We start from the raw sequence: 18,423 nt of genomic DNA on the forward strand, positions 1-18,423 counted from the left end.
ATGACAGGATCAAATTCACACATAACAATAGTAACTTTAAATGTAAATGGACTAAATGCTCCAGTTAAGAGACACAGACTGGCAAATTGGATAAAGAGTCAAGACCCATCAGTGTGCTGTATTCAGGAAACCCATCTCACGTGCAGAGACACACATAGGCTCAAAATAAAAGGATGGAGGAAGATCTCCCAGGCAAATGGAAAACAAAAAAAGGCAGGGGTTGCAATCCTAGTCTCTGATAAAACAGACTTTAAACCAACAAAGATCAAAAGAGACAAAGAAGGCCATTACATAATGGTAAAGGGATCAATTCAACAAGAAGAGCTAACTATCCTAAATATATATGCACCCAATACAGGAGCACCCAGATTCATAAAGCAAGTCCTTAGTGACCTACAAAGGGACTTAGACTCCCACACAATAATAATGGGAGACTTTAACACCCCACTGTCAACATTAGACAGATCAACGAGACAGAAAGTTAACAAGGATACCCAGGAATTGAACTCAGCTCTGCACCAAGCGGACCTAATAGACATCTACAGAACTCTGCACCCCAAATAAACAGAATATGCATTCTTTTCAGCACCACACCACATCTATTCCAAAACTGATCACATAGTTGGAAGTAAAGCTCTCCTCAGCAAATGTAAAAGAACAGAAATTATAACAAACTGTCTCTCAGACCACAGTGCAATCAAACTAGAACTCAGGATTAAGAAACTCACTCAAAACTACTCAACTACATGGAAACTGAACAGCCTGCTCCTGAATGACTACTGGGTACATAACGAAATGAAGGCAGAAAGAAAGATGTTCTTTGAAACCAACGAGAACAAAGACACAACATACCAGAATCTCTGGGATACATTCAAAGCAGTGTGTAGAGGGAAATTTATAGCACTAAATACCCACAAGAGAAAGCAGGAAAGATCCAAAATTGACACCCTACCATCACAATTAAAAGAACTAGAAAAGCAAGAGCAAACACATTCAAAAGCTAGCAGAAGGTAAGAAATAACTAAAATCAGAGCAGAACTGAAGGAAATAGAGACACAAAAAACCCTTCAAAAAATTAATGAATCCAGGAGCTGGTTTTTTGAGAAGATCAACAAAATTGATAGACTGCTAGCAAGACTAATAAAGAAGAAAAGAGAGAAGAATAAAATAGATGCAATAAAAAATGAAAAAGGGGATATCACCACCGATCCCACAGAAATACAATCTACCATCAGAGAATACTACAAACACCTCTATGCAAATAAACTAGAAAATCTAGAAGAAATTCCTCGACAAATACACCCTCCCAAGACTAAATCAGGAAGAAGTCGAATCTCCGAATAGACCAATAACAGGTTCTGAAATTGTGGCAATAATCAATAGCTTACCAACCAAAAAGAGTCCAGGACCTGATGGATTCACAGCTGAATTCTACCAGAGGTACAAGGGGGAACTGGTACCATTCCTTCTGAAACTATTCCAATCGATAGAAAAAGAGGGAATCCTCCCTAACACATTTTATGAAGCCAGCATCATCCTGATACCAAAGCCAGGCAGAGACACAACCAAAAAAGAGAATTTTAGACCAATATCCTTGATGAACATTGATGCAAAAATCCTCAATAAAATACTGGCAAACCAAATCCAGCAGCACATCAAAAAGCTTATACACCATGATCAAGTGGGCTTCATCCCTGGGATGCAAGGCTGGTTCAACATACGCAAATCAATAAATGTAATCCAGCATATAAACAGAACCAAAGACAAAAACCACATGATTATCTCAATAGATGCAGAAAAGGCTTTTGACAAAATTCAACAACCCTTCATGCTAAAAACTCTCAATAAATTAGGTATTGATGGGACGTATCTCAAAATAATAAGAGCTATATACGACAAACCCACAGCCAATATAATACTGAATGGGCAAAAACTGGAAGCATTCCCTCTGAAAACTGGCACAAGACAGGGATGCCCTCTCTCACCACTCCTATTCAACATAGTGCTGGAAGTTCTGGCCAGAGCAATCAGGCAGGAGAAGGAAATAAAGGGTATTCAATTAGGAAAAGAGGAAGTCAAACTGTCCCTGTTTGCAGATGACATGATTGTATATCTAGAAAATCCCATTGTCTCAGCCCAAAATCTCCTTAAGCTGATTAGCAACTTCAGCAAAGTCTCAGGATACAAAATCAATGTACAAAAATCACAAGCATTCTTGTACACCAATCACAGACAAACAGAGAGCCAAATCATGAGTGAACTCCCATTCACAATTGCTTCAAAGAGAATAAAATACCTAGGAATCCAACTTACAAGGGATGTGAAGGACCTCTTCAAGGAGAACTACAAACCACTGCTCAATGAAATCAAAGAGGATACAAACAAATGGAAGAACATTCCATGCTCATGGGTTGGAAGAATCAATATCGTGAAAATGGCCATACTGCCCAAAGTAAGTTATAGATTCAATGCCATCCCCATCAAGCTACCAATGACTTTCTTCACAGAATTGGAAAAAACTACTTTAAAGTTCATATGGAACCAAAAAAGAGCCCGCATTGCCAAGTCAATCCTAAGCCAAAAGAACAAAGCTGGAGGCATCACGCTACCTGACTTCAAACTATACTACAAGGCTACAGTAACCAAAACAGCATGGTACTGGTACCACAACAGAGATATAGATCAATGGAACAGAACAGAGCCCTCAGAAATGATGCCGCATATCTACAACTATTTGATCTTTGACAAACCTGACAAAAACAAGAAATGGGGAAAGGATTCCCTATTTAATAAATGGTGCTGGGAAAACTGGCTAGCCATATGTAGAAAGCTGAAACTGGATCCCTTCCTTACACCTTATACAATAATTACTTCAAGATGAATTAAAGACTTACATGTTAGACATAAAACCATAAAAACCCTAGAAGAAAACCTAGGCATTACCCCTCAGGACATAGGCATGGGCAAAGACTTCATGTCTAAAACACCAAAAGCAATGGCAACAAAAGCCAAGATTGACAAATGGGATCTAATTAAACTAAGGAGCTTCTGCACAGCAAAAGAAACTATCATCAGAGTGAACATGCAACCTACAAAATCGGAGAAAATTTTCGCAACCTACTCATCTGACAAAGGGCTAATATCCAGAATCTACAATGAACTCAAACAAATTTACAAGAAAAAGAAAACAACCCTATCAAAAAGTGGGCAAAGGATATGAACAGACACTTCTCAAAAGAAGACATTTATGCAGCCAAAAAACACATGAAAAAATGCTCATCATCACTGGCCATCAGAGAAATGCAAATCAAAACCACAATGAGATACCATCTCACACCAGTTAGAATGGCCATCATTAAAAAGTCAGGAAACAACAGGTGCTGGAGAGGATGTGGAGAAATAGGAACACTTTTACACTGTTGGTGGGACTGTAAACTAGTTCAACCATTGTGGAAGTCAGTGTGGCAATTCCTCAGGGATCTAGAACTAGAAATACCATTTGACCCAGCCATCCCATTACTGGGTATATACCCAAAGGACCCAAAGGACTATCAATCATGCTGCTATAAAGACACATGCACACGTATGTTTATCGCAGCACTATTCACAATAGCAGAGACTTGGAACCAACCCAAATGTCCAACAATGATAGACTGGATTTAGAATATGTGGCACATACACACCATGGAATACTATGCAGCCATAAAAAATGATGAGTTCATGTCGTTTGTAGGGACATGGATGAAACCGGAAATCATCATTCTCAGTAAACTATCGCAAGGACAAAAAACCAAACACCACATGTTCTCACTCATAGGTGGGAATTGAACAATGAGAACACATGGACACAGGAAGGGGAACATCACACTCCGGGGACTGTTGTGGGGCGGGGGGAGGGGGGAGGGATAGCATTAGGAGATATACCTAATGCTAAATGACAAGTTAATGGGTGCAGCACACCAACATGGCACATGTATACATATGTAACAAACCTGCACATTGTGCACATGTACCCTAAACCTTAAAGTATAATAATAATAAAATAAAAAAAAGTCTAATCATTACTCTTCATTAGAATAGGGCACAAATACAGATGTGATCTAGTACTTATCAGTTTGTTTTTCTCATCTTTATTATCTCTTAAAAATTTTTTTTTCGATTTTATTTTTATTTTTTGAAACATAGTCTTTCTGTGTTGCCTAGGCTGGAGTGCAGTGGTGTCATCTCAGCTCACTGGAATCTCCACCTCCCGGGTTCAAGCGATTCTTGTGCCGCAGCCTCCTGAATAGCTGGAACTACAGGCGATGCCACCATGCCTGGCTAATTTTTTTTTTTTTTCTTCTTAGTAGAAACAGGGTTTCACCACGTTGGCCAGGCTGGTCTCGAACTCCCGATCTCAGGTGATCTACCCAGCTCAGTCTCCCAAGGTGATGAGTGAGCCATCGCGCCTGGCCTCATTCTCTCTTAAAGGAATAATTTTATTAATTTTTTGTAACTAGCAGAGTCTTGATTCATGTGCAGTTTTTTATATTCTCTATTCTATGTTCTCTTCTTTGAAATAACGTTTACTGTAGGAATCCAGATTCAAACCCTGCAGTGAAGCGTCTTTTCCTATGACCACCTATTTAACAGTGATCTCATTTGGGAAGTTACAATGTGAGATGAAAGGCCAATCACGTGCTGCCTTAGACTTCACGAGCAAAAAAATGAGGACCAAAAGGAGGGCTTATCCAGTTTAATAGTTTATTCATTTCCTGGTATCATTTAAACCCATTACAAGCTCTATTAAAAAACATCCACTCCTTAGTAGTGCCAGCATTTGCAAATGAAGATTTCTCTGCTTCTTTTTCTAGTCCTTTGAAACAATAGAAATAGTCAGTGTATCCCTTTTGATTAAACAGGAACTTTTTTTCCCCTTCTCTACACAAAAGTCTGATATTTTATTTAATAAGTATTTAAATTTATTTAATAGGTATTTAAACTTGTGTAGACATGATTGCCATGAATGGCAAAGCTCGATAAGGAATCAGCCACTAGGTAATACTTAATTTTATTATTATATTGTTATATTTACTTATTATTAGGTAATACTTATTCACTAGGGAGAAACATACTTCCTGTATAAAATATAAAAAAAGAGAACTTGATTTGTAGATGTTTAAAAATGTTCAGAATGAGACAATTCTTTTCATAATGTGTAAACGAATAATACAATAATGACTGGAGCTCCGTTGTCTAACCCTAGCACCATATCACATCCCACTGATGGACCAAGTGAAGGACTTTATGTCTTGTAGGATTTTCTGACAGTTTTTCTCCCTCAGCCTGAATCTGATGAATGATCTTTGGTAACAAGTTTTCCAGCTGTTCTATCAGAATTCTGGCCAAACTTTCACAATTATATATAGTGTGGGGAAGAACAAGTTCTATAATTAAAATGTATCCTGGGATAGTATTTTTCCTTTTTGGAAACGATAGATAGTGGTCTTGTAGGAGGATGGGTTATGAGACCCCCAAAGGACTAAACGAAAGAGTATGATATTTAAAACATCTTTATCTGTACTATAGTAAGACAAATAATATTTTACATATGCTGCGTAGTTCGTCTATACAGGAAGATTCAGCTTTTCCTGTGTTTTCTTGGTTTTACATACTTAATGATTTCCAAGATCTGATTACATATATTTCTTATCTAGCAGTTACAGATTTAAAAAGTTTCATGCATTACTGTTTTATTTATATAAACAAAGGATTGGTGGTCATTATCTTTATGCCTATCTCTGTTGATAAATGAAGAAACATAAAGGAGCCCAGGTCTGTGTAGACCAAACATAGGAAAACCAGGTGGAGTTTGGTTTACACTGTGGGTCTTAAATGAAGAGAAATAGCCATATAGTGCTTCCCATGCCTTCTCACAACCTGGTCTCCATAATAAATGATAATATGTCTTATAAACAGATAAGGCTCCTCTTCTCTAGAAATGACTAGCCTGAGGCCCCAGCACCCCAGGCTCCAAGATATGGAGGCATGAGGGCCTCCATATCTTGACACACTTACCGTATCTTGGTATCCCATTCTGTGCCCACCAGTGGGAAGCTCTGCTGCATCTAAGTGGATCCCATGAGGTGGGACCTCTGGGGTCATTTGCCTTGTAGGACGACCACCCACCTGGGTCACTCACCCTGTGGACTCCTGTTCCCAGTCTTCTGTTTGTTTCCTGCTCACAGACTATCATTAATAAGAATAATTACCAGACTTTCTTCAGTCATTACTTGTGCCTTCTTTGCCTTCACAAAATCTTCTCAAGTAACAGGGTTGGAGCAAACTTTTACTGTTTTGAATTAGATGAACAAAATTGTATTTAATTTTACTTCCCAAGAGACCTTCCATTTTCTCTGAGAACTTTTTCTCATGATGAAATTCTTTAAGCAGGTTTATTATCAGATACAGATGCAATTCATTTAGTGCCAAGGACGACTACCAGGTTCCAGATTTTTGCTGCTTTAGTGGTTACCTTTATTTTATAGCACAGACTGTAAATGAGTTATTTTAGTAAAAGCATTTTCCATGAGTTTCATGGGAATTAATTTGATAATTGGATGCCAGTTTTTAAAATGCATAATATATGCATCTGTATCAAATATGTATGACAGGTGCAAAGCAACACTTTCCCTTATTTGGTTTTTCTGCAGCAGCCCCCACATTTATGAAAGTACTATGGCATTTTTTCTTTTCACCATTGCACTCCTATCTGGCCTATTAGAGAATTTTTCAGGATAGGGAAGGGAGAAGATTGAGAAGATTTCTGGCAAAAAAAAGACAGTTGCCACAAATCTGGCCCATGGTAGAATTTCCTTGGAACTGGAGGAATGTGGAGAAGGGGAAAAGGAGAGGCATATGCTCACTTAGCAAGATGTGTAGAGAAAATGTCTGCCTTTAAACTTTTCCATTGAGGGGGCGGAAAATGTCTGTAGAGATCAGGTGGTGCTGATGAGTCTTAGTTATTGGAGACTGGGGCTTACTCACCATGTTTGCTTCCTGAACTTTAGAGGGATGAAGCCAAGTCTTGTGGCCCCTGCATGCGGCAAGGCCATCCCAAGTTTGAGAAAAGCAAGGCTTTGGGAGAGAGTGGAGGGAACAAAGATAGGACAAATAGCCTGGAAAAGTTGAAACAATTCCCATTTTACCTTCATACTTCCCTGGCCCAATACCATCCCAAGTTTGAGAAAAGCAAGGCTTTGGGAGAGAGTGGAGGGAACAAAGATAGGACAAATAGCCTGGAAAAGTTGAAACAATTCCCATTTTACCTTCATACTTCCCTGGCCCAATATTTTAATATAGAAAACAGTTTTTCTTTCTCTGTGAAGAATATCTTGGGCTTGTGGAAGTCTAAAGAAAGTTCTTTCTCCAGTATTTTTTTGTTTTTATCTGTTTTCTTTTTATTTGTTTTGGGTTCACATCTTGATCTTCTTTCTTAGTGTCTGGAATCTGCACACACAAACACACACACACACACACACACACACACACACACACACACACACTTATTCAAATGTATTGGATAGTCCCAAGGATGTCTGTAACTCTAAGACTGCCTCTATACAAGTCTGCAAAATTGTGTGACAGACTCCGTCACGGACAGGTGTCAGGCTTTTCATTTGAAAATTGTGAAAAATGCTTGTTCAGGGAATCACTGCATTAGCTTATCCGTTCTTGTACTATATGACAAAAACCAAACGTGAAAAAACCAGATGGAGTTTGGTTTACAGTATGGGTCAGCAGCTGTGGAGGATCCGGAAATGGGGTTTCAACATAATCATGTTTAAGGTATAAAGTTATGAAGGCTGTTGGCTTTCTTTTAGCATGTAGAATAAGGGCGGTGTTTAGATATGTGCATTGCAGATCCCTGAGATGTTATGCAGGCATCGATTTCTTTTATAGTAACATTTGTGAACTGGGAACTAGTGGGCTTTTTTAAAAAAATGATTTTAGTAATATCTCCTTTTTTTTTTTTTGAGACGGAGTCTCACTCTGTCGCCCAGGCTGGAGTGCAGTGGCGCAATCTCGGCTTACTGCAAGCTCCGCCTCCCGGGTTCACGCCATTCTCCTGCCTCAGCCTCTCCGAGTAGCTGGGACTACAGGCGCCCGCCACCACGCCTGGCTAATTTTTTTGTATTTTTAATAGAGACAGGGTTTCACCGTGGTCTCGATCTCCTGACCTCGTGATCCGCCCTCCTCGGCCTCCCAAAGTGCTGGGATTACAAGCGTGAGCCACCGCGCCCAGCCAATATCTCCTTTTTAATACAAACTTTCTAAGGTTTCTCCTGGGTTAGGTGGGTTTGGATATGATTAAATGTCGGCTACCTTCTTTCTGCCCCATCTTTCCAAATAGGGCTTTGCATGGTTAAGTAGTAAGGGAATGAACAGTGGAGTTGGAGAAACCTGCTTATTGACCCAGCTCCTCTATGTGCAAGTTATTATGTGACCTTGGGAAAGTTACCACTCTCTACAGCCTCAATTTCTTCATCTGTGAGATGGGATGAGATTATTAATTTTGTAGTAGTTGTGAGGACTCAATTATATTAAATAATATAAAGTTCCAGTACCTAATAATTCCCTTTCTACCATGTCCTAAAATGTAAATCATTTCTCTCTTTGGTTTCCTTCTCCTCCTCCCCTTCTTTGCTTCCCTGGTTCCTCTAAAAGTAAACAAAAAAACCCCACAGAAATAAATTATTTGGAAATTTTTGTGGTCTTTTCACTTTTGCTAAGGGATAATTCCAAAATTCCTATTTTGGAATTTTGACACTGCTAGGTCGACATTGTGCTCTCTTTCTCCCCGGCCTACCCCTCTCTTTTTTCTTTGCTCTCTGCAGAGAAGAAAAAAATCTCTCTGGTGAGCACATTAAGGTCTTGTAACTCCTTCTAGTCATGCTTACGATCTCCTATTCTAGTTCTTGTCTCTTATTTTTGGGCAAATTTGTGGTTACCCTCCACTACCAAATTAAAGGGTTAAAATGAAAATGGGCTTTGGTTTAAAAGAATAAGCTTCATTTTGTGCTGAAATGTATAGTTCAGCTTCGGCAGCTAGAGGAAGCCATTAGTGAACCCACATGTTTTAGGAAATGAAGTAGATTAGTGTAAGAATAAAACACTTTGTCAATTTCATTAAACAAATAAGTTTATTAAAATATGCAGATTAATTTCAGAACCTAGTTCTTTGCACTGCAGTGGCCTTCTGCCATTGGAATCTCATGATACAATGTGAGGGCTTTCTCTTTGATTCTGTAGATCTCATGTCTTGATGTTCCTTCCTGGTTCTCTATGCTTTATTTGCTGCATTTCTCAGTAAATCCGTAGGTCTGAATGTGTCACGCTCCCAGTAAAGAAGCACTTCTTCAAGAACAGGATGAAGAAAGTTTGGGGTGGTTGGTTGATCAAGGGATTGTACTCTTTCTAAGTATTTATAGCTCATCTGTTTTCTGATGTTGGTTCCTTAGGCTTCTAGTAGGCACGTGTCGCATTGTTGTTAAGCAAAGCTGGTATGTATGTTTGACAAGTTAGCAGCGTGGCAGCTCAGCTTGCTTCCCAGCCCTGCTGCAGTCTCAAGGATTGTTTGGTTTGGCAGGTAGCCAGCTCTCTGCTATAAGATGCATTTCCTTGACAGGATAAAGTGTGGAGCCGCATTAGCTGCAAAGTTTACAAAGGTTAGCTAAACACACACAATAAATATTAATAAACAAAAAAGGCCCACCCACCTTTGGCTTTAAATTTTGTTTCTTCATTTCGTGTTTTAGAATCCTTGTAGTATTTGATTAATAACTGGTCTTAGGGTAATTGAGCCTTAAGTATCCTCTGCCTAAGTCAGATTGCTCACTGGCCTCTCATTTGCTGCTTTGGTGACTCATTGCCACAGAGCATGGGGCTCTGGAATGACTGTTTAGTTTAAGGAGTCTTATTTGCCTCTCCCTGTTTCGGCATGAAAGGAGGGTAAATAGGCTTCTCCGTTAGAACGTATACTAACCAGCTATATGTGTGTAAAGGCTCTGGAGGGTACAGGATGTGAACAGGAATAGAGGTGAGGTGTCCTTGGACTCCCTGGAAAGCAGTCGGACCTTGGTCTGTTGGCTTGGGGAGTTGCTTCTCTCTAACATTTACACCCTCAGTGAAGAGGGAGAGAGTAACAGTAACCTGCTGCCCCTGGAAACTGCCTGTTTGGCTGGATGTCTTGGAATTTATCAGGCCTACATTGTGGATCTTTTCCAATTCTGCACCCTGCTCACTTGAAAACATATTTGAGAACTAGTAATCTTAGACTGCTGAGCCAGACCTCTAGAGAACCAAGAAAGAGAAATAACTCTAATACTATGCCCTTAATATTGTCCTGGGCCATTTATGGGTGGCTGAGATTTCTGAAAGCCTTTGACAGCCCCTTTCATTATTCTGTGATTCATGTACATTCTCTCTCTCTAGGACCACATTAGGAGGAATCTAACCCTGCTACATTTGTAGGATACCTGAGTATAATAATAATATGAGGAAATCAAATTATTCCTCATGGAGTAATGATTTTAATTTGAAAATTGTCTCCAGCTCTACCTAGCAAAGCAATCCATTTAGGCATGGGTGAACTGTAGCTTTTAATTCATTCCTTTGGTGAACATTTTTTGAGCACCAGACACTAATCTAGGCACTTGGGATATGTTGCCAAACAAAACTGACTGAGATCTTTGCCCATGAAATATGTGTTCTAGTGGGGAAGGCAGACAATCAGCATCATTAATAAATAAGTTATATATTATATTAAAAGATGATACATGCTATAAAAAAAAGAAAAGCAGAGTAAGGGGAGTTCTGGGACACAGTTTTAAATTGGGTGGTTTGAATAGCAATGACATTTAAGCAGAGACTAAAAGAGATGAGTCTTGGCTCAGATGGATTTCTTCTAGATAGGGTTTCAGAAACATGACTTCATGAAGTTATGTTTATGACTCTCCTCATGTTTCCATATACCTGGCTGTGACCATCTGGGAATTTCCAGTGGTCTATCTCAAATTAGTCTCAGTGGTGGAGCACCTAGAAGCTGCACTTTGTAGACCATGAGCTATTGATATACTTAATTATATCTTCCCAACCAGGAGCAATTTTATTAGGAGAAAATGTGACTTTTATATGTATGTATTATAAACTAGGTTTTACAAGCATAGGTACAAAGCAACAACAACCCCCACCCCAAAAAATACCCAAACTATCAAATTAAATATATCTTATTTTTTCAAGTTTTTCTGTTAATATTTACTCACTATTATATTTGTTTTATCATCTTTTAGCACTTGCTAGCCTGGGTAGCAGACACCATAGATTTGAGAAAAATTGTGGAAAGCAAGCCTAAAATTGTGAAAACCTGCCCCTTTAACTTAATTTCCCCCCCAACTGATGGGGAAAACACAGCCATTCTGATTTGATTTTCTCTGTACAATATCCCAATCCCCTTCAGTGGTACATAGATTAAGAACCACTCTTGTAGAGTAAGTCTGTTAAATCAGATATGAATTAAATAAAAGTCTTGTAGACTCTTTTCAGCTTTCTCCTTAGTTCCTCTGGAATCTCAGGTAAGGGTTTGTAGCCATTTACCTATTTTTTTTTTTGCCTATTTTTTTGCCATTCACATGGGAGTCAGAATTTTTATTTCTTTCTTTTTTTCTTTTCTTTTTTTTTTTTTTTAAGAGACAGAGTCTCACTGTGTCACCTAGGCTGGAATGCAGTGGCACAATCATAGCTCACTGAAGCCTCAAACTCCTAGGCTCAAGCGCTCTTCCTGCCTCAGCCTCCTGAGTAGCTGGGACTACAGGCGCGTGCCACCATGCCCAGCTGGGAGTCAATATTCTATCAAAAAGGATCTCAGAGATTTCAAGATATTCTGTCTTAACAAAAGAGTGGAATGATTAGAGACAAGGAACCAAAGAAATTCAGCCCAAAGTAGATTTAGGAGATGTAGTCATGATTTTCGTTTTACCACTAGAACTATAAAATGCTAATATCTAATCATACCCTTTTCCCCTTTAGTCCCTATATATAGTTTGGCAAGTGATAGATTATTAATAAACATTGAATTAATGCTTCCATTCATATCTTGTTCTATCAGAGTGAGTTCTATAGAACCTAGTACATGGGGTTTCTGTTTACCAACATTAGCTTCATCTTTTTTCCCTTTAATTCTATCCATGCTATCCCTCCCACCTCTGCCCTCTTACCACAGACAAAAATTAAAAACAGGCTGTAGTTCTCACTGAGAACTTGTGGTTCTTTTCAGCCCCAGAGCACCACTTATTTTCCTTACCAGTAATGAATTCATAGGATCATAACTTCCAGTGAACCTTCTCTTAAACAGCTTTTCATTCAGGTTAATGTCAAGTCTTTGTATTCTGTATCTCTGTTTTACTTCTGCTGTTGTCCTGCTGTTTTATCTCATAGATAGGGAGACATTATTAAATGCCTACAAATGTGTATTGTTTCTGAAAAAGCTTTATGAGATTTGGATCTTTGTGAACTAAAAACAATAACCACCTGGTCTCAATCTGCTGTCCAGAGGGACATATTGTATGTGTGTAAGAGCATGAAATCCGCTTCAGTGGTAAGTATAACTGAGTTATGTGGATTTAGCATTCCATGATGCCAGCCTCACATAGTAATGGACCTGGGAAACCTAATTTTGTGGTTTCAAGGCTGTCCAGAAAGGGAGATAATGTCAGGAAGAGAGCATCTTTTTTATTTTTATGGAGTATCACCCAGATAATAAGTGATGGAATGATAAACTTCAGGAACACAACTTTATGGTTTAGAAGAAAATGTCTGAAAGTTAGAGGTAAACCATCAGGATGATATTTGATATAGCAGACTAGCCATCAAAGTACCAGCAGGATTGTTTCCATTTTTATCTGGCCTCTTTAGTCAACCACTGCGCTTTTCCTTTGCAGAGTGTTGTTCGCTGCCTGTGGCATCCAAAGCTGAACCAGATCATGGTTGGAACTGGAAATGGATTGGCTAAAGTCTATTACGACCCCAACAAGAGTCAGAGGTATTTCATAAGTATTGCCTGTTTTAGATGGATGACAACAACTGGGGGGAGGGATTTCCCTCCCACCCCCAGCTTTTATTTATTTCCCACTTTGATGGAGATCCACCCATTTAGAAAATGCAGCTGGCACAAAGTAAAGCCTCAAACTTCTGGTATTGTGCTTTAAAAAGGATTTGAATATCGCCCTTGATCCACACTGAATTCAAAGCGAAAGTTTCCTGGGGATTTGCAGTTGTTTAGCTGAAATGTTGAGTGCAAGGGGGAAAAACGTTCTGCCCACTTTGCATACCACCCTGGACAGAGGCATTAGCAGTGATACATGTAACAGATTTAACAAAGCAGGGAACTAACCACTTACAGGAAATGGAATCGGCTCGTCCATTTTGCTTCTTCCTTTTTGGCTTCTAGCAGTTACTGGTTAGGATGTTTGGCAAGATTATTCTCTGTCCGCAGAAAGGGACAGCACAGATACGTTTCCCCTCCACCCCCATGCCCACCCAAGTTTCAAACTTAAGCATACCACTGTATTTCAAAAGTCTGAAAACGTAACTAGAGGTTCAGTCAGTTCCTCAGTTATTTCCATTTTGCTTAGGCACAAAGATGGATATGTGTCATCACCCAGAAAAGACGGTTTTGTTTCTCTCTCTTAAAGTACAGTGACTGATTAGCTCTTTCTTTAGAGTAAGACTTGGTTAACTAGCATTAAAATTCACATGTGAAATTTACTGGGGTCCCATATAAACCTGTTTTAAGGTCCCACATCCTTTGAGGAAAGGAAAGCCACCCTCTATTAATGAATATTCATTGGCCATAATTTTGCTCTGAATAGAAGCAGACAGCCCCGTCTTCCTTCAGAGCTTCCTGGACTAGAGTTGGAATCCTGGCCTTATACAATAAAGTATATTTATGGTATTTGAAAACAAATAGGATTTTATTTGTTTTTTAAAAAAGAAATTAAAAATGCTAATGTACTTAGGATGGGAGTCTGTTTCAATTAAGAAAATGATGAGCCTCATTTGATAGCACCCATTTAGAAGGCACTTTCTGTGGAAACTTTGCTTTAAGAAATTTACTTACTTGTATTTGCTTCTCTTGAAAAGGATAACTCTGTACTACTAAGGAGAAGTGCAATGTTCTAAGCACATTTTTGGTTAATCCCACACATTCTTGGGCCATAGCCCCTCGGCAACACTGCCAAGCCAACTCAGTTCCAGACACTTGTACTCTTGTATTTGAAAAGTGGACATATGCCATTTGGGGTGTAGACCACCCAGGTTGCTTTCGTCTGAGACATAAACTAAAATTTTAACCCTGTGACCTTTAGAGGGAAAGGTTGGGTAATTTTATTATTTAAGATCTTAAAATTTCACATTATTCCTATAGGTTTTGTAAACTTGTGTCCTGTTGCCCTGTTACCTCTCCAACCCTCTTGCTTGGTAATAACCACTGACTGACAGACTTGCTTTTCCATAAGTTTACGCTTTTATCACTGAGAGCCCATCTGTTGCCATCCCTCAGAAAGTCAAGGACTTGTGTAGATGGAGTGCATGCACAGAGTATGTTCCTGAAAGTATCTCATGTTTTCAACATGAAATTTTCTGTTTCTAAGACCAAGTAAAGAAAATAATTTGCTTTTACACCCCTTAGGGGAGCAAAATTATGTGTGGTTAAAACCCAGCGGAAGGCAAAACAAGCTGAGACTCTAACTCAGGACTACATCATCACCCGTAAGTCGTTAACATGCCTCTCAATCATGCATCTCTCTTCTACTCTCATGTGGTTTTGATTGCATAGCTTTAGAGACAGAGAAAGCCCTCAGAATTCAGGCATATATTACAAAATTGCCCATTCATGTGGATAGGACTACGAGTCATGTAACAGCTAACCTCTTTGGCTTCTGTGACTCATCACAGGGACAGGGTTATTTTATGCAGCTTTCAACCCAAAAGGGAAAAGCCTGTTTGAGCCCAATACATTACTTTTTAGCAGTTTTTTCAAGAGTAACAGTCTGTTCCAAGTATAAACAAGAAAGAGTGCTGGTCTTGGAATCAAGAGGCCTGGGTTTGTCCAATTCCACCACTGACTGGCAATGTGACGTTGAACAACTTAACTTTTAAGCAGGAGAGTGTGGCGACCAGAGGAAGAGTCTTTTCCAGCTTTCTCTGAAATTCTGTGACCATGTGCTAGACTGATCCACAGGAATTTGTATATAAAATTAACTACGTGGGGTATGAGTAGAAAGCTTACTAGGGCAGAGTGGTTTCTCTCACGTATGTCACACAACCTCATTAATCTGGCAGATGTGTGTTCCCAGAGCCACAATCTCAGACCTGCAACAGGTGACAGCTAGGAAAGAAAGAATGGATGCTACAGCGATTATCATTAGCGGATGGCCCTGTGGACTTTCTCAGTGACTCAGTCTGGAGCCCAGGGGGCGCTGTACTGCTGGGTTTTCTCACTGGTGGTAGGTCTCATATGAGACCAAGTCCCTTGGAGCTTATGACCAGTAAAGAGATCCCATGACACTTTTTGCAAGAGTAGAAGTGTTAAAGTTAGTGTCATAACCAGTCTAGCTCATGTAATTACATGCGGCCTACTTAAATTCCTCCAGTCGTTTGAAGTGAAAAGCTATTTTTCCCCCTCCTAAAAATACTGTTGTGTTGTGTTGCCCAACTGAGTGACGGGTGGCTATGTTTCTCAGCTCCCCTGACTCAAGGCAGGCATGTTTTACTGGCAAGTGATATGGTCTGGCCCCAGTTGGCAGTATAGGTAGAAGGTAGGAGGGGATACTGGAAGAGGTTTTGAGGTGTTATAGACATTTTATTGATATTATACATTCCCTTTAACCTTTCCCTTCCTTCCCCTGGTGCCCTGGGAAAAGTTTCTTTTAAAAGGGTTTTAATCTGCATATAAGAGTCAGAAGAAACTGTGCTGGTACTTTTCTAGGGCAAAAAAGGAGAGTTATTTAGTACTTCCCCTAATAACTCTTTCCTTTTCCCCTAGAATATCATACTGTTTTCCTTTTTAAATTCTTATAATCTTTTATATTCTGAAATTTAATTTTGACATTGAGTAAACAGTAACAGCAATTGAACACATATTACTTTGGTTTTTGTTTTCTTATTTTGCTACCATATAGCAGGAGGGATAAGTCCCCATTAAGTCCCCATGCCAAGAGATTTAGGCACCCCTTGCATTCATGGCAACCTTTATCCCAGTTTCAGTGGGATAAGTGTTCCTCCCTTCCGGTTACTCAGTGTTGTCAACTCCTAGAGGTGGTCACATTTCAGAAACGTGTGAAGTGATTCCAGTGTTTATGAGACATCTGAGGAAACTTCAGGGCTGACAGCAAGCTGTTGGCATTATTCACATTTGGGTCCTGTAAGAAAAAATAAGAGGCAGTCCCAATATGTGTTTCTTTTCAAAACCACAGTAATTAAGTTTTAACTGCTACCCATGGTTTGGGAGATGGGGAGCCTCACCGATGTTTCCGTGACAATATTTGACAGTATTTCCTGAGTGCTGTTAGCTGCCAGGAGAGGTGAGCAATGAGTCTGGTCTTGAGCAAAATTGGCTAATTGGTTACAGTAAGACTGTCTTTTATTATTAGATCGAGGCTGTCATTATGACTTCCATTTCATCTTTCAGTTAGTCATGCTTTAGCTATGTTTTTGGATGGAAAGGTTATTATTATAATGAAATTTTTCAAATGTGACTTCTTGTAGCTCATGCCTTGCCTATGTTCCGTGAGCCCCGCCAACGGAGTACAAGGAAACAGCTGGAGAAGGACAGACTGGATCCCCTGAAGTCGCATAAACCCGAACCTCCTGTAGCAGGCCCAGGTGACTGATCCAGCTAGTGACCTGCAGAGGGGGTTCAGAGGCAGGGTGGGGTAATTGATATAAAATTGGGAAGGTCTTTTGAGCCTGGATGCTTCTTTGTCTTCAGAGAGATTTTACTAGTGTTTTAAAAATGTTTTCTTTTTAGTAACAGAAGAGCTGATGCAGAATCCACATATATAAAGCTGATAAAAATTGAGCTTCTATACTGAAATAGGGAGGAAGACGGGCCCTTTCTGCTTGGCCTCCAACTAGAGTTTTCCTAGCTGGCCTCGGGAACTCGGGGGCTCAGTGGACCTTGGAACCCAGTGTTAAAACCACTGCTCTCAATATTGGCTTAATGTACAACACTGGGCACTTTGACCAGAATCCAGGCTGGATTAGGTTTCACACAAGGCAGAATGTGGCCATCATTTAGATTTGTGTTGATAACACTAGAAGATGAATAAATGTCTTTAGAGTTTTTAAGAAGTAGGTACCAGAAGAAAGCCAAGCAGCACTGGCTAATAGTATAGCACGTACCTTCACTAGAATTTCATTTTCTGTTATCATCTGCGTAGTTTCTATTTGGTCTGCTCCTTCAGCATAGAAAACATTTTCCATATCTATCTTAATTTTTTTTTTTTCATTTTTTTCTAACACCATCCTACTAAAGTTTCCAAAAAAGATTCTTTCTCGGAGTATTGTGAACCCTTCTAACTATGCACCTTAGTCTCAAGTCACTCCCTTTCTCCCACCTCACTTCTGTCTTATACACAGCTTTAATCCCTAACTCCATTAGCTTTTCATATTGCTACAGCCTCTAAACCTTCATAAGCTTCCCACTGTCCAATTGTCTTTCCAGAGATTCAAGGTTCTGTACAGTCCAAATCAAATCTACCCCTGTAGCTTTACACCTTACTTCTTTCCTGCTCTGATCTTTTGAGATTACTGTTGGTTCAGTCCTGCCCCAAATACCCATTGAACTTTCTTCTTTCTGCATTTTTGTACTGAACCCATTCTGCTTATTGAAAATAACCTTCTTTACCTCCTGAGCTTTCACAAATTGGATCATCTCTTTCATAAAGACCTGTTCAACCACCTGAGCCTGAAGTGCTATCTTCCTCTAAGTGCCATAATAGTTACTGGCCATACAAATTATCTCACAGTTAATTATTTCCTGCCTTATTTAGTTTCTTCTTATCTTGATTTATGAAATTAATCTTTTAGTGTTATTTGGCTTTTCATATGTTTATTTTATCTTCCTAAAAAGTCCTACATCTTTCTGAGTACCAGTCACTATACTAGCTGCCAGAGATCTAGTGGGGAACAAATCCCTGCCCTTAAAGAGGTTCCTATTTCATAGGGAGATTATAGTACAGCAGAGCAACATGAATCAGTATGTTCAGCTTATTTGTTTTCTCTTGTAATACTCAGCAAAGTACCTGTAAGGGACTTGGAAGATGCCAAGCCCTAAGATATGTTTATTTAAATAGCATCTAATGAATATTAAACAATATTTTATTA

At 39.4% G+C, this 18,423-nt stretch overlaps 1 protein-coding gene across 1 annotated transcript in view; it reads left to right on the forward strand.

Annotated features, from left to right (window-relative positions):
- WDR70 (WD repeat domain 70) overlaps positions 1-18,423 on the forward strand; it is a 397,384-nt gene that overhangs the window by 347,005 nt on the left and 31,956 nt on the right. Inside the window, exons 14-16 of the mRNA XM_032135980.2 lie at positions 12,978-13,078; positions 14,726-14,805; positions 16,804-16,920. Of these exons, the coding sequence (XP_031991871.1) occupies positions 12,978-13,078; positions 14,726-14,805; positions 16,804-16,920 (298 nt within the window). The remainder of the gene's footprint in view (positions 1-12,977; positions 13,079-14,725; positions 14,806-16,803; positions 16,921-18,423) is intronic.

The sequence above is a fragment of the Hylobates moloch genome, unplaced genomic scaffold (assembly GCF_009828535.3).
Source record: "Hylobates moloch isolate HMO894 unplaced genomic scaffold, HMol_V3 SCAFFOLD_17, whole genome shotgun sequence".
NCBI lineage: Eukaryota > Metazoa > Chordata > Mammalia > Primates > Hylobatidae > Hylobates > Hylobates moloch.